Consider the following 22595-nt stretch of genomic DNA (forward strand, 5'->3'; position numbering starts at 1 on the left):
ATGACATTTTTTGATGGTTTTTGATGCCTTATTATACTATGACATTTTTTTACGCCTTACAATACTATATTTTTTGACCATTTTTGACATCTTACTAAACTGTGACATTTTTTATACTGACATTTTTTGAGTTTTTGACGCATTATACTATGACATTTTTTTACACCTTACTATACTATGACAATTTTTTGACACCTTACTATACTATATTTGACAGTTTTTGACACCTTACTATACTATGACATTTTTGAGGCCTTATTACACTATGACATTTTTTGACACCTTACTATACTATGACACTTTTGACAGTTTTTGACACCTTACTATACTATGACATTTTTTGACCATTTTTGACGTCTTACTATACTATGACATTTTTTGATGCCTTACTATACTATGACATTTTTTGACCATTTTTGACACCATACTATACTATGACATTTTTTTACGCCTTACAATACTATGATATTTTTTGACCATTTTTGAGGCCTTTATACTATGACATTTTTTGACCGTTTTTGACATCTTACTAAACTATGACATTTTTTATACTGTGACATTTTTTGAGTTTTTGACGCCTTATTATACTATGACAGTTTTTGACACCTTACTATACTATGACCATTTTTGAGGCCTTACTACACTATGACATTTTTTGACACCTTACTATACTATGACATTTTTGACAGTTTTTGACACCTTACTATACTATGACCATTTTTGAGGCCTTACTATACTATGACATTTTTGACAGTTTTTGACACCTTACTATACTATGACATTTTTTGACCATTTTTGACGTCTTACTATACTGACTTTTTTTTTTTTACACCTTACTATACTATGACAATTTTTTTTACACCTTACTATACTATGACATTTTATGAGGCCTTACTACACTATGACATTTTTGACAGCTTACTATACTATGACAATTTTTTGACACCTTACTATACTATGACATTTTTGACAGTTTTTGACACCTTACTATACTATGACATTTTTGACAGTTTTTGACACCTTACTATACTATGACAGTTTCTGAGGCCTTACTACACTATGACATTTTTTGACACCTTACTATACTATGACAATTTTTGACCATTCTTGAGGCCTTACTATACTATGACATTTTTTTACACCTTACAATACTATATTTTTTGACCATTTTTGACATCTTACTAAACTATGACATTTTTTATACTATGACATTTTTTTACACCTTACTATACTATGACAATTTTTTTTACACCTTACTATACTATGACAATTTTTTGACACCTTACTATACTATGATATATTTGACAGTTTTTGACACCTTACTATACTATGACATTTTTTGAGGCCTTACTACACTATGACATTTTTTATACTATGACATTTTTGACAGTTTTTGATGCCTTATTATACTATGACCATTTTTGACGTCTTACTATACTATGACATTTTTTGATGGTTTTTGAGGCCTTACTATACTATGACATTTTTTGACACCATACTATACTGTGACATTTTTTGAGGCCTTACTAGATACTATGACATTGTTGACATTTGTTGACACCTTTACTATACCATGACATTTTTTTTTCAAAATTTTTGATGCCATACTATGACATTTTTGATGATTTTTGAGGCCTTGCTATACTATGACATTTTTTTTTACACCTTACTATACTATGACATTTTTTGAGGCCTTACTACACTATGACATTTTTTGACCATTTTTTACACCATACTATACTATGACATTTTTTTACGCCTTACAATACTATATTTTTTGACCATTTTTGACATCTTACTAACTGACATTTTTTATACTATGACATTTTTTGAGTTTTTGACGCCTTATTATACTATGACATTTTTTGACACCTTACTATACTATGATATATTTGACAGTTTTTGACACCTTACTATACTATGACATTTTTTGACACCTTACTATACTATGACATTTTTTGACCATTTTTGACGTCTTACTATACTATGACATTTTTTGATGGTTTTTGAGGCCTTACTATACTGTGACATTTTTTGAGGCCTTACTAGATACTATGACATTGTTGACATTTTTTGACACCTTTACTATACCATGACTTTTTTTTTTTCCAAAATTTTTTACGCCATACTATACTATGACATTTTTGATGATTTTTGAGGCCTTGCTATACTATGACATTTTTTGACCATTTTTGACGCCTTATTATACTATGACATTTTTTTACACCTTACTATACTATGACATTTTTTTTTCAGTTTTTGAGGCCTTACTAGATCCTATGACATTGTTGACATTTTCTAACACCTTTACTATACCATGACATTTTTTTTTTCAAAATTTTTGACGCCATACTATACTATGACATTTTTGATGATTTTTGAGGCCATATTATACTATGACATTTTTTTTACACCTTACTATACTATGACAATTTTTACAGTTTTTGAGGCCTTGCTATACTATGACATTTTTTATACTATGAAATTTTTTACACCTTACTATACTATGACATTTTTTGACACCTTAGTATACTATGACAATTTTTGACACCTTACTAAACAGTGCTCTGTGTTGGACAGTTTATGTAAAGCTGTTTGTGAATTACCTGGAGGCCTCTGTCTTGGTCTGAAAGAACAACTTCATTGTACGACGTCTCTCTGTGTTCTTGTACTACATCTCTGTGATCGTGGACTATGTCTCTGTGATCGCGGACAATGTCTCTGAGATTATGGACAATGTCTGCAATCACGGACTATGTCTTTGTGATCGTGGACGATGTCTCTGAGATCATAGACGCTGTCTCTGTGACCATCAACAATGTCCCTGATCGCGGGCAATGCCGTCAAATCGGTGACCCCCGTCTCCGCCGATTCTATCGCAAGGTCTCTACGAAGCATTGACAATGTCTCTGATCACGGACAACGTCTCTCTCGTCTTTGGCAAGGTCTCTGCGATCATGGACAATGTCTCTGATCGTGGACGATGTCTCCCTCATCCTCAACAATGTCTCTCCGATCATGGACCATGTCTCTGCGATCATGGACGATGTCATGGACGAAGTGGTGACACCTGGAGGGAATCAAAGAGAAACATGCAAAGGAAAATGATAAATACTCTACTACCTACTCCTCATCAACAGTTTAACCATGAAAACACAGATAAATATTCAACATTACAGCTGAACCAGAACATTTAACATTTTCTGACCATTTTTGAGGCCTTACTATACTAGGACATTTTTTACACCTTACTATACTATGACAGTTTTTGACACCTTAATATACTATGACATTTTCAGAGTTTCTGATGCCTCGCTGTACTATGACATTTTCTGATGCCTTATTATACCATGACATTTTTTGAACATTTTTGATGCCTTACTAAACAGTGCTCTGTGTTGGACAGTTTATGTAAAGCTGTTTGTGAATTACCTGGAGGCCTCTGTCTTGGTCTGAAAGAACTTCTTCATTGTACGACGACTCTCTGATCATGGACTTCGTCTCTGTGATCGCGGACTACGTCTCTGTGATCGCGGACAATGTCTCTGAGATTATGGACAATGTCTCTGTGATCATGAACTATGCCTTTGTGATCGTGGACGATGTCTCTGAGATCATCAGACGCTGTCTCTGTGACCTTTGACAATGTCCCTGATCGCGGGCAATGCCGTCAAATCGGTGACCCCCGTCTCCGCCGATTCTATCGCAAGGTCTCTACGAAGCATGGACAATGTCTCTGATCACGGACAACGTCTCCCTCGTCTTTGACAAGGTCTCTACAATCATGGACAATGTCTCTGATCGTGGACGATGTCTCCCTCATCCTCAACAATGTCTCTCCGATCATGGACCATGTCTCTGCGATTGTGGACGATGTCGTGGACGAACTGGTGACACCTGTAGGGAATCAAAGAGAAACAGACAAAGGAAAATGATAAATACTCCACTACCTATTCCTCATCAACAGTTTAAACATGAAAACACAGATAAATATTCAACATTAGGGCTGAACCAGAACATTTAACATTTTCTGACCATTTCTGAGGCCTTACTATACTAGGACTGAACCAGAATATTCTCCAAATATTAGAGGAGCAAATGGTGTGTTTACTGTCACATATGACAAGAAAAAGCATCACGTCCTTAAGGACCAACAACATAGTAATGTTTAAGGTACAAACTTGTGGGGGAGCTAGGAGAGAGTTAAAATTTAGTTTTCAAGCTTGAATTTAACATAACTGAGCTCAATTAAATATTATTATGATATCATAATCTGAACTGCCACAATGACACAAAAAATGGCCTCAAAGAAATGTAAAATGATAAGGATTGGACACAGAACTACAGACACACAGTAAGAACGACCACAAAGAGACAAAGAAGCTGATGTAAAATAGACAAGTGGAGACGCAAAATGATCGCAACGACATAATCAGGCAAACTACTAAATAGTTACCTTGCCTCCGTAAGGTGCCCACAACTCATGTCAGGGACGCTAGTCACACAAACACAAACACACTTTAACCCACGCAAATAAAAACAACGACAAAAAGGCGAAAAAATCCCCAAAGACATATAAAGAAAAGGCTAATGCTAACACTCGCCGTTAATGCTAACGCTCACATCCAAGTGTAGACGCTATACAATACAAAGGTGACTGCACACAAATACAACAGGGATTTAACAGACTATCCAGAGGTCGTTGTGTTTTCACCGTCCATGTCCACAACTCATGTCAGGGACGCCGCACTCACGGAAACACAAACACAAACGACTGAAAATGGTATTAGGTCAAAAGATCTCGTTAAAAGAGAAGGCTAATGCTAACGCTCGCTGCTAACGCAAACGTCAGAGCTAGCCGCTAGCTAGTTCGCTCCTTAGCCTTACCTTCGGGCTGCAGGTGTGTTCAGCGTCCTGCCTCACTCGTGTTCGACAAAAAAGCAGCTCCAAAGCTTGTTTTAGTATCCAGGCTTCTTCGGTTCCGATAAGGTGTGGATCATAATCATAGACCGTATATAAGAATCACAATACATCCATGAGAAATCCTAATTCAAACTGTCGGAAGCAGGTGCGGAGGTCAGTTAGGAGGAACGCGTAATAGCAGGTGCTGATTGGTCAGGTCAAAGGACAGGTCACTGATAGGTCCAGTGGTCCCTCGTGGTGTTTGTAGAGCTTCCAGGTTGACAAAAGTTAAAAGAAGATAGCAGTTGTATTGTGTTAGAAAAGGATAGACCCTGAAACAGAAGTAGCAATGTGGAGTTCAGCCCTCACTGATATGTGATGAGTCTATGAAAAAGACCTGTTGTTTTATTTAATTATTTTGTGGGATAATTTACGGTTCTCTCAGGTTTGTTGTGTTAATTTTCAAGAAAAGAAAATGTTCAGAATTATACAGCCCCAGCCGTCCACCAAACCCACCATCTCCCTTTTCTATTTCTCTTTCAGTTTCAGATACTCAGTGTTTAAAAAAATGAAAAACAGCACACAGGGTTATGCACAACCATATTTGTTTATTATCAGATTATTGCACGCAGGTTTCTAGCTGTATAGTAGAACAAAACATGAAGCAAGAACCAAGATTTAACATCAGAAATGATGGGATAAAAGCTATCCTGTGAGTATCCATCACTCTACCTTTCGCTCAAAAGCACATACACACACAGTGTGTGGAATGATCTGTACAATAAATATTCATACCTGCTTCACATGCCACTCTTTAAGTTACAACAGTGTAATCAAAATGCACATGTACACACACACGATACATGTGAGGGGGACTAGATGTCAAAGAATGAACAGGTGTGTAGGTTGTTGGGCCAGAAGCACATATAAAACACCAGTAGCACAGATTTAAATAAAGCACCATCTAGTAAAAGCCTGGTGTCTTAATGCAAAGTGCTCCAAACTGAAGTGCAAAAATAAAGAATTTACATGACAAGCCCCAGAGGAGGTTCTTCCTCCAAGTCCCCCAAAGCAACAAATATCAGTCTCTCTCTTTTACACATGCGCACACACAAACACACACAACTGTTGATCTTGATCACTTTTGGGGACATTATATAGACTTGAATTCAAAGGCTTACCATAACCACTACCTGCCTAGCCCTGACCCTTATCCTAACCTTAACCTAATCCTGACCTTATCAACTCAAAAATCAGCTTTTTCCCCAACTGTTGACAACCCATCCCCCAGTAACTGGTAACTGGAGATTTGTCCCCAAAATTAGTCTATGACACACACACACACGCACGCACACACACTCAGCTACTATAAAAATGTAAGAAGTAAATCTTTATTCATTTTATAAATATTCTCCCTGTAGCTGATGTTGATCAGTTAAATAGAATCAAAAACAACACTGCAGGTACATATGGTTATGCACCTGCAGCCACACTGTGCTGGCAGAGGTAAACCACATTCACATCTGTCATTTTCCCTTCACGTCATATAGGACATGGGCTCAACAGTGCAGCAGTGTTTCCATCAGTAGTGGGCCTGCAGTGAAACACTGCCGAGGCTACCATGCAAACAAAGCATTTTTCATTTCTACCGAACTTCCTCCATAAAGGGAGGGACAATGAATTACAAAATTTACTTCCCACAACACTGTTACCAAAAATACTGTACAGATTAAAGGATAAATCCTGTTTATTAGTCATATTGGTTATATAAACCTTGGGTCATATTTTTGTAGTTATGGCCATCTTTTATATCTGTAATTATAACATTGCTGAAAACTACAATACATGAAATCTGACAGGGCAAGAAGCACTGTCAGAATACCACTTAATTCTAAACCAAAAGTAAGCACACCCAAAAACATCTGTCATAATCTGTCAATGCTCAGAAAAACTGAGTGCACGCAAATGTGTTATGTACAGAAGGTACCAACTGATGCAGTCTGTATATAAACTGCGATGAGTGTTTACAAAGGACAGTTTGGCACATTATTTTACTGTCCACTGTCTTTTTCTCCGGCAAATCAGTTTGACTAACCTGGGGGTTGCTTGCCCTATCTGAACTAGTTTTAATCATGTTCACACATCTCAGCAATTCCGTTTCTTCGAGCGCAATGCTCTTATCACTGATAAAACAGCCCTAACTACAAAAGTAAGACCCAAGTTGTAATAAACCGGAAGTATACTTTAACTTGTTACATCAGCCACATGCTATTTTTCCAAGACAGCCTATAAAATTGAAGCCAGCACAGTTGAGTGCAGATTGAGTTCAGTTTGATTTGGTTCAGCAGAGACGGGGCGTGGATCACTGTAAGTCAGACTAGCTGCTCTGTTTGGGTCAGCACCTTTTCCAACAGCAGTAATGTGTTGTGGACCCTGACTGCTCAGTGTTCAGTTTACAGCAAAGCTCAGCCCGCTTCGTCTGAACCCTGTCTGGCTCAGCTGTACTCTCTCTACCTTGGCCAACTCTTACTTTACACCACCACATTGTTCACTCTCACAGTGATTTGTTGTGTTTGATCATCTGGCCCACCAGGTGGCACTTCAATCACCAGCATATTTCCCCCTTTTTTTGCCATGACTGCACAGAATTTACAACACATCTCGGAGGCCGGGGTCAGTACTGCTTTGTCAGTATTAGTTTATCCGCTAACACTTAGTGCTGGTGTATGACACAAGTTCAAAACCAAATTTCCTCTGAACAGGCTTATGTCTGGGCCTCTGGTAGAGACCGGCCAGGCTCACATGGCACAGAGGGCCCAGCCACTATTAGACCATTTGTGCTGCGACACAGTAGAGCTTTGGTTGCTGTGGCAGCTGTTGTTGATGACGAAGTGCTGCCACCAGTTATGGTACCATTGAGGTTCCGGTAGGGCCGCTGCCGTGGTAACGAAGTCCTTCGGCGGGGGGCAGGCACAGCAGCTGAACCACGGAGGCACACTGAGGGGAAACTTAGACCCATCAGACAGCAGCCCGGACAGGAAATGACCTCATCCTGCTCAGAGGGGCCGCTAGGGTCAGTGGACAGGACCTGGGCTCCACTGTAGCCATTGGTCCGCCCTCCACCAACCCAGTGCGCCTGCTGGCCAATCACAAGGGCTGAACCGTTGTTGTTGTCCAGTCGCGGAAGAGGAGGTAAAGAGGGTGGTCCATTGGAGATGGGAAGTTGCCAGCCATTGGTCCGTAAAGAGGAGGAGGACGAGGTGAGCAGGGGTCTCCCAGGTGAGGTGTCCAGGATTCCCTCTGCTGGCTCTGGAGACTTGGTACAGTCCATTGGTTCTGTTACACATACATTCTCCACCTCCTCCTCCTCCTCCTCCTCTAACCGCTCCAGAGACACCATTTCCAACTCAACAGGAAGACCTGAATCCTCTCCCCAGTCCCTCCTCCTCTTTGGACCACACTCTCTTCTCAGTGATCTCCATATGCTCTACCTGCAGCCTTTCATCCACCTGTTCTGGCGACTCTGGCTTCCTCCTCTTGTCTTCCACATCCTCCACCATGCCTCCTTTGTTCACCGCCACTTTAATGTCCTCGTCCTTTTCCTCCTCCTCCTTCCCCTCCATGTCTCTTGGCAAGGCTACAGTCCGGCTGAGCTCTGGGGTACAGGGGAGCGATTGGCACCTCCTCTGCGGCGCTCGCATCCCCTGTGTCCCTCTGAGAAGGTGCGGGGAGGCACACGGGTCACGAAGCGCTGGGAGGGTGAAGGTCAGGGAGATGACGGACTTGCTGGGCGTGTCTAAGAGTTTACACCGCCCCCCATTGAGGTCCTGTCTGAGAGAGAAGGGGTTGACCCTCGCAGGAGTCCCAAGGAGAGGAGGGGTCAGGGTTGCCGGGGGTAACATGTCTGACTGGCTCCTTGCCAAGCCTTGCCGTTGCTGGTTACGGTCACCGGGGTGACAGGGAGAGCTGCGGCGCCGGTAGGGGCTGACATCTACTGCCACTGGTTCTGAGCAAGGGAAGGAGAGAGGAAGAGTCGGAGGTGAGATGGAAAATGTGACAGAAAAAGTAGAAAATACAAATGGTACTTGCTGCCTACAGTGTTTGTCAGACGTGTGATCTAGCTGGTGGTATGGATTCAGCATTGGGACTGAAGGTTTTCTAATGTGGTGTTATAGGTAGTAGATGGTACTATTTTATAGTAGAACAACAACTACTAACTTAACTATCTTTAAAGTACACTTTGAGGGAGAAAAAAAACAAGGAAATACAGAAAAATAATACACTGGCAAACTATCCAGAACTGTTTCACCATCTGCTTTCTATCATATTTTCTTACCAATTTTAAGAGAATAGAATGCATGGTTTTAATTGTGTGGTATTGTTAATCAGGTTTGGAGAAGTATCCCTGGTTTCAGTACTTGCAAAAATTTCTAAATCACATACTAAAAATCCACAGATTCCAGAAGGTATTTCTACTGGTAAAAGTAAGCAGATTTTAAGGAGAATTTCAGGGAAATACCCTGATCTGTATGTGAGTTACGCTAAGAAAACAAACTCTCTGTGGGGAAAACCAGGCAGGGAAAACCCATTACTGACAGTTGTTTCACTCACATGATTTGGTCACAGCCTTGGCTAAACTACCCACTGGGCAAGTGGGCAACTGCCCTAGGACCCCAAGTGCTCCAGGTTTATGGTTTGTACTACTTGAGAGTTAGTTTGGACGTTAACTGAATTAAAACACAATATCTGCTGAATTTACAAGGACTTTAAAGGATTCCTTTAAACTGGGGTCTAATTTCCACAGGTGAGATGTGTATTCCTTCTGTGTAGTTCCGTGTTGGGTCAGTTAGCGTTATAGGTTCCATTGGTACCATTGGTGTGTGAGAGTGTTCTATGTATAGAGCAAGTACTGTATGAAATATGTGAGTGAACTAGTACAGTGCTGTATAAATTAGGGCTGCATAAATCAGGGCTGAAATAAATGAGTACACATCTACAGTGCTGTAAAAAAGCATGACTACATTTAATGGAGGGATTTTACAAAATCCTTTTACCCACCGAGTGCAATGGGCTTCTCTCTTTCTTCTTCTGTCTCCATGCCTTCCAGCGTGAAGACAATGTCAGCGAATGTGGGACGCCTTTCTGCACTCATCTGAAAACAGAGGTCCATTAGTTTATAATGGTGTCAGACATGAGTGAAAATTAAACTGGAAACATTTATTCACCTCACACAACTGAGAGTGTGTGTGTGTGCATATGCGTGTGTGTGTGTATATACTTACATTACAGCAGGTGACAGCGAGGCTAAAGAACGCAGGTGGACAATCCCCCACCATGTTTTCAAATGCATCCACATCCAGACCAAAGTCCTACACACACACACACACACACACACACACACACACACACACACACAGGTGTTACATCAAGTATCAATATCAACAGAGGCTGCAAATATAGCATGTGTATAAATGTACAACAATGATTAGAATTACAACTCACACAAAACAACAAAAGTAAAAAAAAAAAAAAACTGGTATGGACAGTCTCTTGAACCTGTACACACACATGAACAAACTGTGTGCACACACACAGCAGCCCGCTGCAGACTCCTACCTCTGTCCTGGGTAAGAAGTCAGGGTCAGCTTCAATCCGCGCAATGATCTCACACAGGATTATGCCGTACGCAAACACATCCACCTGAGGAGAGGAGAGGACGTGCATGTCAGTTCTGTCCTGGGCATTAGCTCTGACCAAGCACACAAACTAGATTTGACAGAGTAGTGAACTGCAACTGTATGGATAGTAAAGGACTGATATCAGTATTAATAGTGGTGGGTTAGAGTTGCTGCTATTTTTACCAGTACAACATTAATGTGTTAAAACAAATTTTGTTGAGACAAAGGGTAAAATTCTTTTTGCAGGCCATAACTTTTAGCAATTTCATTACAAATGACAAAGCATCCAAGAGGAAGACTAAATTGCTGCTTTGTTCAAAAGTTACACAGTATTGCTTTAAAACTGTACTGTACTTCATTGGGTGTTTGTTGTAAAAACAGGTTTACCTTCTCGTCATACAGCTCTCCCCTCAGAACCTCAGGGGCCATCCAGTATGGGGAGCCCACAATGGCCAGAGGCTGCTTCTCCATACCATCACTGCAAAAAGTCACCAAGGCTTCCAGTTAAATCTGGTGTTCATCCAGGGTCACTACACCAGTGTGAATACGCTGTGATTTTAAGTAGAATATTTCATGTATTCTTCATACACTCTATGATGCATGATGCAGTGATCACAATCAACAGCTCTGCAACATGTCTTCACTGAACTTTGTTCACACTGTGATCATTTTTGATGCTTTGTTGTTGTATTGGATCATAATATATAGTTTGCTCTTTATGCCCATTTTCATGCACAGGGAACAAAATAATACAAAGACCTGTGCTAATGATTAATTCCTAAATTATATAATTATTAAAAAATAAGATAAAGGCCTGCCACCAACAAATGAAAAAAATCACTCATCACTGGTATTGGATGAAAACCTAGTTCTACTCAAGGACAAAATAAATGACATATAATGCACAAAACACAGACTGAGATGAGTTAATCGCCAACCTTTGACCCAAAGCATAAACTTCTGATACTGACACTTACAATGACAGTTACTCATCTATTACACAGTCTCTGCCACCTGTGGCTGCACATACTGTAAGGCTCAGAGACAACGACCTTTTGCTAAGAATGACATTAGAATTCTGACACTGACCTGTAATCAGGGATCTTCTCTGCCAGGCCGAAGTCTCCCACTACAGCAGTGAATGTGCCGTTATCACAGCGAACCAGACAGTTCTGCACACGGGAACAGTGAGAAGGGTTAGAACTTCAAACAATTACTGGTTAAACTGTGCTTATAAAAATGTACAAACCACCTCAAGGTACTAAAAACATTTGGTCATGCAGATAGTTTTGGTTTGATTTGTCCAGGTTGTAATCTAATAAATCACTTTGACCATCATCTAACACCTGAACTTGTTTAGAAGATTACATCAGCACCAAGGACCTCACTAGTACGTTGACAACTATGTGAGACTAAACAGTGTACTGATGATTTTGTTGCATTACTTCTCTACATTTTGCTAGTCTTACATGAAGTAAAGGAAATGTCTGCATGGAGCTTTAAGACCAAAAATAGCCAACAATGCAAGAGGCTGAGCTTGTAAACATGTGTGTACATGTCGTTCTTTTTTATAAATCTCCATCATTGTGAACTGGGTGCAAATGCTCCATTCACATCTTAATATTGATACTTGTGCACGCACATTAGATCTGTCAGTGAGAAGAATGGCAAAGTGCAGTTTCACAAATTGTGTCGTATTGTCATACACCCATTAAAGTATCATCATTAATGGGTGTACAACAACATGTTTAAACACTCATTGGCAGTGATATCTCATTCATCATAACAAACATCAAAAGGATGATCAATCATTAATCTATGGTGAAACATACTTTACAGAGTACAAATAAAAATAACAAATTGCATAATCATATATGTACACGATGTCAATTACAAATGCAAACAATAGCATCAGTTAATCAACTATATGCTGTACCTTGGAGGTGAGGTCTCTGTGAAATATGCCCTTGCTGTGCAGGTACTGCAGCCCTCGGGCGATATCCAGAGAGAGACCGATCCTGACCCCCCACGACAGGTACAGATCACTGTCCAACAGCTGCTCCAGGTTACCGCCGTTTATATACTACAGAGAGAAAGAGACAACAAAAGAAAGAGTTAACACAACAAGAGAAGGCCGGATCACCACACTCAAGTTCACTGGTGACACAGTTTCACTGAAGTCACGAGACATGTTTGCACTTAAACTGCAGTCAGCGGACACACAGATACTTGTGTGTGTAATTCAACAACTGCACATCATTCAAAAGGAAGAGGCCGAACACATGGATCACTTTTTACTGTTGGCACGACACAAACACAGCCTATGGTGCTGCCATGGATAACACAAACTCTAAACTGACACAACATTATATGTCAGCCTGTCTGTCACTCAGACTAGGTTTGTTTATTAATCTGATCCAAATTTTGTGTGTTGCTCCTTTGCTATGGATATCGCTGTCCTGTGATCACACTTTCATTTTATTTTCTATCAACATGATATATTTTTCTTCAATAGAAGCAGAGTCCTGAGGCACTACATGGTTTATGTGTCTATTTCACTTCTCATAGGCTAAAAGGTGCTAGAGTGAGACTCACAGTTTTCAGTTTTTAAATCAAAAAATACTCTTTTAAACACTGTTATTTCAAAGTAGCGGATCAGATTAGACTGAGTAAACAGAGTCCTCTAGTGGTTAAAAACAGCTATGTTCAACTATGCCTCTGTGGTAACCATGGTGAGACAAAAAAGAGATATAACACTTACTTCATTTCAAAAAGCTAAGGAATTGAGCATGGAGAATATTTTACCTCAGTCAGAGCGTGAAGTTGACCTTCGTGCACACAAACCCCAAGAAACCTGAGCAGAAAGTAAGAGATATGATTTTTAAAAATACATAAGATCACAATTTAGAGCTTCTCAACAATCATATTTCCATAGTCTAATTCTCATTTTTACACCCAACATTTCAAAGCCCCTACATGCAAAACTTGAAATCTACTGACTCTGACGACCCACTCTTAATGAAAAGGTTATTTCAAACTGCCATAGTCCAAATTGACTGATGGAATTCTTTAAAGATGTGTTTACCTGAGTTTATGATTCAGTCAAACTGTACTACCTAGTCAGCTGCTTTGCATCTGTATAGACTGACACTCACAGATGCAGGACAAGCACTTACAGATTATTTTTTACTGCATTTTTCTTTTATCAAATTACCAGCAACAGTTGACTTGAACGTTCAGGCTCTGCCTTCTCACTGAGGGTTGTCCATCAATTTACATTTAATAACTCATGACGACGAAGTGGAAAGTGGATGTTTTTAGCTGTTTTTGCAAATTTATTAAAAATCGGAAACTTAAATCTCTCATATACAAAAGTATTCAGACCCTTTGCTGTGGCACAAGCTTCCTCTTTGTTTCAATTATCCTTGAGATGCACACATCTGTGTGTACAAGGTCCCACAATTCACACTGCATGTCACCACAAAATCCAAGTCATGAAATCCAAGGAACTGACTGTAGATCTCTACAATAAAACTGTGCTGAGGTATGGATCAGGGCAACAGTATAAACCAATTTCTAAAGCTGTGACTGTTCCTAGGAGCACAGTGGCCTTGATAAGTGTGAAACAGAGAAGAAGGACTGTTCCTGGAGTTAACAGTCCAGCCAAACCTCCTCAGAAGTCCCCTATAGAGGAGGGAAAACCTGCCAGAGGGATGACCATGTCAGCCGCAATCAGTCAGGTCCTTATGGTAGAGCAGCTAGACAGAGGCCACCTTGAATGAAAGGCCTATTATAGCTGGCTTGAGGTTTGCCAAATGCAATTTAAAGCACTCTGAGAGCATGAGGACAAAAGATTCTCTGGTATGATGAGACAAATTAAACCCTTTGGACAGAAGACCAAACACTATGTCTGATGAACACCAAACAGATGAATGCAAACAAATACAGAGAGGTCTTTGAAGAAAACCTGCTCCGAAGCACGTGACCTGAGACTGGGGCGATGCTTCACCTTTCAGTGTGACAATGACCCGAGGCGTACAGACAATAAAAAACACTGGGGTGGCTTCTGGACATGTCTCTGACAGTTCACAGAGGCTTCCCATTCAATCTCATAGAGTTTGAGAGGCTTTCTAAAAATATGCTTTCACTTTGTCATTATGGGTGTAATGATGGACAATATGACAATATCCATCCAGTTCAACACGCTGGCCCAGAATGGAACAAGTTTAAGCCAAGAAAGTTTAATCTATTTTAACGCCAAATCTTTACTGTAATTGGCCTTATCATAATGAGTAAAGGGAACTGTGATGGGTGTTCTGGCATTACACCTGTACACCTGTCCCGTGTAAACCAAACTAACAAAATGAAACACTGAATTGCAATAAAAGCATATGGACATTCCACAATACTGAGGGACACAACATTTGCCGAACCTCAGTTTTTAAACATAAAGACAAGATCCACCCAGTTTATCTGTTTTTAGGTATGCACGGTTACCTACCTGAGTATATTGGGGTGGCAAAGCCTGTTCATGAGTTGAACTTCTCGTAGCATGTTAGCTTTGTTGCTAGCCAGTGTGTTCATTTTCAGTGCCATCACCTGCCCTGTGATCCGATGCTGCACCTGGAAGACAAACAGAGAAGGTTTGTACTGTTTATACACAGACTGAGAATGAGATGCAGCGTTTGTTTCATCTAGAAAACACTAAGGTTCTGCCTCAAGGTCCTGCGGTCACTTCAGCTTTAGTTCCATATGCTACATACAGCAAGGAACATGTACACAGATCATCTGCTCTCTCTAACTACAGTACATGTGATGTATTGCAAACATCACATTAATCTTGTATATGTGGGATTATCCAGTGTATGTGCTTGTTTTTCAGGCGCAGATGTGATGCATTCTGCCCCATAAAAATGTGATATATTAAACAGGTGTACCAGACAAGAAACACAGTTTGCAAGTCATTTGTGTGAGTGTTTGCAATGTGTGTTTCTCTTGTTATTGCATAAGGGAAGAGCGTACAAATTATCATGACATGTACATGAACAGGGAAATGCTCCACCTCTAAAGAACAACTATATACAAATAAGATTTACACAAACTACAACAAAGGATGTAAAGAGGAAAAAAAACAATATCAATCAATATCATATACAAAATAAATGAACCAATTAAAACATAGAGTCCTATAAAGAAAAATTATAATTGAAGCAATATTTATCAGTAACCATGTGAGATTATTGTGTAGCAAACAAACAGTGTTGTGGATTATGTTCATTAAACTTAAATTGATTTTACTGAAAAATGACAACAGGCTGCAGCAGCCGCTGGTTGTGGTGACTTGTATATATGTCGAGCATATGACATCTTTTTTTCATTTCCCATAAAGGTCGTCCATCTGAGGTAAACTGCAGTTCAAGTAAATATTATCAAGTTGAGATGACTATGTTATCATTTCTTTTCTAAAATTGTCATTCTAATAGAAATCCCATAATTGATCTGCACCCGGTCACCCGGTCGGTTCCAAGTACGAGGGAGTCAGTTTAGGGCTGGACATTTGAACTGGTGCACTGAACCGTGTTCCACTGCATTTACATCAGACAAAACTCTTCACTCATATATATCAAATCAATAAATTATTTTTGATAGTTTACAGTTAAAATTTGCCTAGAACCAATGGACCGATTGAAGAACTGAAATTTATAAATACAATAAGATCATATTATTGTCATGATAATCTATGACACATACTGATTTGGAGCTGCAGGTACAGTATGTCTGTGCACTTGTGTGTGACTGGGTGGGCCACTGACTGGTAGTTTGTGCCTGCAAAGTTCAGCCAGTGTCTGGAACCTGCAAGTGCATGCATTTGTGTCTGTGTCTTTGTGTGCGTGTGTACGTGTGTGTATTAATAGCGTAGCACTAATAGGCTTTCTGGATTTCCCATCACCCCGTTCTGATCTGCACAAATCCACTGGGCCATTACTGAGGCCTCGTCCAGCAGCTGAGAGGCACCACACACACACAAATGCACTATGTGCATTTTAAACTGAATTCTGATCCATTATCATCGATTAGTGCTTAACCAATCAGTCGTGGATCTATGCGGGGGCCACTAAGGACAAAGCACATACAAGAGGGAAAGCCTGATCATCAAGGGAAACATACTTCAAATCCAGACATGCACAAATACAAAAACACATACAAATAGGGAAAATACATGCAGCAAGAATTGGATAAAATTGTACTGATAAAACAAGGCAAAATTGAATACACCACTGTCTCTCTGTTCATTTTCAGTTATACAGATATATTTGTGTTGAAATGTGATGATCTCTTCATATAAGAGCCCAAAAGTCCACAGAGGCAGTGCTGTAGTTTAACTATCCAAAAAATATGTTCTCAATGAACTACAACCTCTATTGCTTCAAACACTTCCTGTGTAGTCATTCTTGTTGAATATATTATCCCTGTTTGTATGTGTTTTTGTATTTGTTGCAGGTTATTCTTAGTGTACTCTTGTGCATGCTTTGTCCTTATGGGCCACCATAGTCCTGGGGATGGGTCCGCAGGAACAAATAGAGTGGTATGACAACCACGGACAGAGCCTGCATTTGGAATTTCCCCAGTTTGACATTTATTGGTCTTGGTAAGTTTTTTTTTTTTGAGTGGCCCAAATCCCAGACACAGAACATCTGTGGAAAGACCTGATGATGGGAGTTCACATACGCTTAACATCCAATCTGACAGAGCTTGGGGAGGATCTGCCAGGTATAATGGGATAAACTGCCCAAATCCAGGTGTGTAAAGTTTGTGAAGATTTTCCCAAGAAGACTCAGTGCAGAGTGATGGGCAATGCAGGCAATTTTATATTTTAAACCTCAAAAACAAAAGGTGCAAAAGGTGGAGGGGTACTGGATACTTTCTCTTACAGCAGTTTCTGAAATGGTAAAGTCCTAATATCACCTGACCTGTCAAAAGACAGCGAGTTAACTTCCAGATTTTGACAGTGGTGTAGACAAGATGGTGTGCATAAAACAAAAGGAAAAGGGAAAAAGAAAAAAAAACCTATTGGAGCAGGATGCTGCCAACAAGAGTGATAGATGTCAACAATGTTAAGAATGAATAAATTATTAAATTAATGGATATAATTCAGTTATTACAGTTTAAATAGACTAAAGGCTTTTAATTTTTAGTAGCTGTCTAGCTCCACTGTAAGGGAAATAAAGGGAAAGATTAAATTAAGTAACAATGGCTATGACAAACTGTGCAGTCAAGTTCGCAGATTAGATTTTTTTTTTTCATTTGTTGTATTTTAATGCCGTTCTTGCAGCCACAGAACAGTCTGCCAGTGATGATGAGACGAGGCAGGAAAGCAGAGAGACAGATACAAATATTTGTCAGGTTTCAGATGGTGTTACTTTTGAGACTGTGTTTGAATTCAACGTTTTTTTTCCCCAAGTTTGAGTATCACATTCGTATGTTGCTGTTGTTTTAAAATTAGGGGTTTTATTTCCTCCTCATTCACCTTCTCCTGACTGACGTAGGCCACTCTGCATTATTCCCTCCTGGCAGTTTAACTTACATCACCCTTACTACAACTGATTTAACTGGCCATTTAAAAAGAATGCTTGGTCCCTGTAAGATGAAATGGTTAAACAGAACTGAATTAAACCAGTCCTGTTGCTGTAGCATGTGAGTTCTTGAGTTAAGGCGAAAATGTGTTCTGTGAGATCACAGTGACCTTGACCTTTGAGCGCCAAAATGTCATCCGTTCACAAGACTGGGACAGACCATCTGAACACATAATGCCTCTAGTAATGGCTGCCTTCGGTGCGGAATTACAAAAAAAGAACAGTCAGACATTTTGAGAAATGTCTTTGTTTTCTTACACACACCATCAGTTTTGCTATAAGTGACACACACCAAATACTCCACACAGGTGGTGTGTGAGTAATCTACTTAGTCTAGGACAGTGGGACCTGTTGTCCAACATACCAACATCCATCCATCCATTATCTATACCGCTTATCTGTTAAGGGTCGCAGGGGGTGGAGCCTATCCCAGCTGTCATTGGGCGAGAGGCAGGGTACACCATGTACAGATCGCCAGTCCATTGCAGGGCCAACATATACAGACATACACTCACACTCACATTCACACCTACAGCCAATTTAGAGTTACCAATTAACCTAACGCGCATGTCTTTGGACAGTGGGAGGAAGCTGGAGTACCCGGAGAGAATCCACGCAGGCACAGTGAGAACATGCAAACTCCACACAGAAAAAAACAAGGCTCAATCCTGGAACCTTCTTGCTGTGAGGTGACAATACTAACCATTGTCACCTCACAGCAAGAACAGAGTCTCAAAGACTGATCATTACTTTTGTAGAAACATGTTTATGCTCCTCAAAGTACTTTTCTTATTGATTACAGTTATGTTACACTAACAAATTACATCCATGTGGACTCTATACATTTGGTAGAAAAGGTGGTGCAGACAACGAGACTTGAGACTAAAGACACTGAGCTCTGTGAGGCTGTACTTAGGCAGAGTAGTGCTTCAAGCTACATGTGAAAATCAGCATGCAAACATGCTCACAATGACAATGGCAACATGCTGAAGTCAGCACTAAACTAAAAGTACAGTAGAGGCTGACAGGAATGTCATTACTTTTGCAGGTATTTGGTCATGATCACCAAGTTTCAATTTTGACCTGAAGATGGTGCTGGATGAAAAGTCAGAGGATCACTAATGATTAAGCTTTTACTGTGGAAGACAGGATTGTGTGTCCTAAAAGAAGGTGGAAGCTGCTCTTAGTGAATTCAGGTCCAGTTGATTTTAAGACTGAGGATGAAGCTTTGTTTTAGCATTCTTTACAGGACATATTTTAACACTTATTTGGATCTGGAAGAAACAAATAGTCTGGACTGAATTTTAATCTCCTTTAGATATCACAATCTTTATCCACTGTGACAATGTTTCTGCCAGCAATGATGACATTTGTACAGATGATTAGGCAGGCGCACCATGATGATGTTTCTCCCCACAACTGCAAACGTTTGTACCTACAATCATGCATCTACCTGCAGCAGTGACACAAAAAAAGATTTCTTCCTATAGGGTCTCGATCAATATTGTTCAGTTTCTACCTTTCTGCCTCTATTTCTCACCACAGTGGTGATTCTGATCAGACATTTCCAATCATAAGTAAACACACCGTACATTCTACCACCTGAACTATAGTGTAAATTCACCTAACACTGACATTTTGACCAGTACTGACAAATCCACAGAGGTTTATTCCAACCACAGAGGATTTATAGTTAAATCGATAGCATCACATACCTTGAAGACCTCAGAGAAGAAGCCTGAGCCAATTTTCTCACAGAAGAAGTCATCAATGCGGGCCAGGCTGGACACGGCACTCCTCAGGGCTCGGTACGAGGACGGGCGAATCCGGTTGGGTGCATGGATACTGTGGAGCGGAGGCTCGTCTGGGCCGTCCTCTGGGTCACAGAAGCAGCACTCAGCGTGGTAGTCCATGGTTCTGGCAGACCACCACACTCCAGTTGCCCCGTTCTTTCCCACGAAGGGGAACTAAAAGGGTCTATTAGACTGCAGGAGTCCTGAGGCACAAGGTGATGGTGACTCCCACCATCATAACGTCACGATGATCAAAACGTCTCCTGTGGCTGTATGGATGACCTAATGACCTGATAACATGTTTTACACAATACTGCAACTCTGATTGCATCTGCTCTCCAGGTTCTACCCTGATGAAGGCTGAAGCAGACCCCAGGTTACTTCTCAAATATTAAAGACAAACTATGACCTATATTTCTTCCTCCAGTGTGACACATTATCTCATTACTTCATCTCATTTGCGAGGTGAGGTTGAAGGACAAGGTCAACCCTGAGCAAGAATCCCAGTCCTCACCAGAACAGGAATGATGGAAAAGTCTCACTAATGAAAAGTTAAGTCACTCCACATCTCCATGTCGCTGAATCTGCGGTTTTAAGAATTCCCGAGAGACCGTGAACGTCGCCTCAGCGTGTCTTGCGTGAGGAGGTTCGATTCCCTCCGTCATCCCGTCACTCTGGAGGCTGTGACGATGGATGCTGTAGCTGCATGGTGCCGGGAGAGGGTAGGAGGGCCGAAGGCTCCCTATGCAAGGATGTAAGAATATTATAGAGATATTATGGTTATCACAGAACCACCGACAGGTAGAATCGTGATGTTACCAGAGAAATATCACCACTATGTCACAAGAGGACACACATGCGTTGATTTTATTTTGTTGCGTTTGCCGATTTAGAACACCATCCCCTGTCTGTTGAGTACGGTGGCCGTGAGGCAAGGAGCCACAGGGAATCATCGCTCGCGGGGTGATAAGCCATAACCTCCGCAGGGTAACATCGACCTGGACAGCTCAATCAGACTGTCAGGCTAAGAAATAATTCTAGGCCTAATTCAACCATGTTTTTAATATTCTATATATAACTGTAAATAATGTAATGTAAATAATGATTAGACCGAGGCTACCTAAGCCGGAGACTGTAGCGCTTCGAAATCCCATATTTCTTCTGGTCAATGAGCTAAAAAAAAAAAAAAAAAAAAACCTAGCTACTGATAATAACGGGAGCTGTCAATGACAAGCGGGGCGCAAAGACAGAGACGACGGCTCACCTTTCTTCTCACGTCGGCCTGGGTGGAAATGTAGAGGTGGTCCAACTGTTTGAGGTGAATTATTGCCGATATATCGCTCGGCAGTTCGGCTGTCTGCTGTTGTTAATCCTGTCTGGATTCCTTCTTCACGAGCCGCTTAATGGGGCGCCTACCATAATGCTAAAGCTAGCCAGAGTGTTACATAGCATTTCCTTTTCGAATTTTCACAATAAAAGCTTTTCATCCTCAACAGCCAACATAGCTGTTGAATGTACATACAAATGAAGAAAATTATAATTTAGCACTTGATATCAAATTTAAAAAATACCCAAATTGCATGATAATAATAATAATAATAATAATAATAATAATAAACAAATAAATAGAAGCATTACCTTGCTCACTCAACTCAAGTTTATTTTACCGCTGCTGGTTATAGCTGTTTGACTTAACAATTTGTTGTATATTTTAAGAAACATGATTAAATTCAGTTAACAACTTTATTTGAAGAGCTTAATATGTTACAGAGTATTTTTTTGGTCTGAGGTGAATTTAGGTTTCAACAGAGCACGTGAGAGGTCAAACAGTTACAGAAGATAATATAAAGAGATGTAGATCTGGTTTATTAGGCTACATTAATTGCACCAGATGACATGCCAAAATACATCAAGTTTCAGTGTGATATGAATGTAAAAGGATTTTACAGACTCTGTCCATTACTATTTTATAGTACAGATGGAATGTGATGCTGCGTAATAATGCTTATGCTTTTTTTGATGTAAGTAGCCTGTTTTTTCTTTTTAAATTATTATTTCTTTCCTCATGATTATCCAGAGGTCCCAGTTTCAATTTCTTTTCATTTAACGTTTCAGCCATTTAAGACTTTTATTTCGAAGACAAAGTCGTCAAACCTCCTGTATGTTATTGTCTAACTTGCGCTTGACACCTGGCACACATAGGCCAGGGCTGACTGAGCGGCTCTGATTGGAGCAGATGAAAAGGCAGCGTCAAAGCCTGACAACTGATCTGAATTCAGTTTCTCTGTCCCACCGCAGGTGTGGGAGCCCTGCGATTTACTACAAAAACCGATCCCGAAACAGCTGCCGAGCCGGAAGTAGGGCACTGGCAATGACACACATTTTTGATAAATAATAAATAAATACGCCAGTGATTATATTAAAGAATAAAGGTAGAATAAAACAATAAAAACAATAACAAAGGATCATTTACTTTCAAATGAAAAAAAATATAGAAAAGGAAAACAGAAAAGAGAGACTGACCATCTTCATCTGATCTCCTCCCACTCCACCTCCTCCACCTCCTCCTCCTCCTCCTGTGCTATTGA

The 22595-nt window shown here is 40.2% G+C and overlaps 1 protein-coding gene and 1 long non-coding RNA gene across 2 annotated transcripts; both read right to left on the minus strand.

Annotated features, from left to right (window-relative positions):
- Positions 1 to 2619: 2619 nt before the first annotated feature.
- Positions 2620 to 5114, minus strand: LOC127142428 (uncharacterized). The gene is made up of 3 exons (XR_007813167.1): positions 4888 to 5114; positions 3433 to 3897; positions 2620 to 3070 (listed from the first exon to the last, which is right to left on the minus strand). It is a non-coding gene; the product is annotated as an uncharacterized LOC127142428 (long non-coding RNA).
- A 376-nt stretch (positions 5115 to 5490) lies between these two features.
- Positions 5491 to 21428, minus strand: LOC108887363 (dual specificity testis-specific protein kinase 2). The gene is made up of 12 exons (XM_018682755.2): positions 21272 to 21428; positions 19930 to 20749; positions 15082 to 15203; positions 13386 to 13434; positions 12517 to 12663; positions 11670 to 11752; positions 10968 to 11058; positions 10519 to 10602; positions 10185 to 10271; positions 9961 to 10054; positions 8412 to 8908; positions 5491 to 8329 (listed from the first exon to the last, which is right to left on the minus strand). Exons 2-12 carry the CDS (start codon positions 20125 to 20127, stop codon positions 7667 to 7669), a joined length of 2115 nt encoding a protein of 704 aa, XP_018538271.1. The 5' UTR covers positions 20128 to 20749; positions 21272 to 21428; the 3' UTR covers positions 5491 to 7666.
- Positions 21429 to 22595: the final 1167 nt, after the last annotated feature.

Source organism: Lates calcarifer, linkage group LG5, assembly GCF_001640805.2.
Source record: "Lates calcarifer isolate ASB-BC8 linkage group LG5, TLL_Latcal_v3, whole genome shotgun sequence".
NCBI lineage: Eukaryota > Metazoa > Chordata > Actinopteri > Centropomidae > Lates > Lates calcarifer.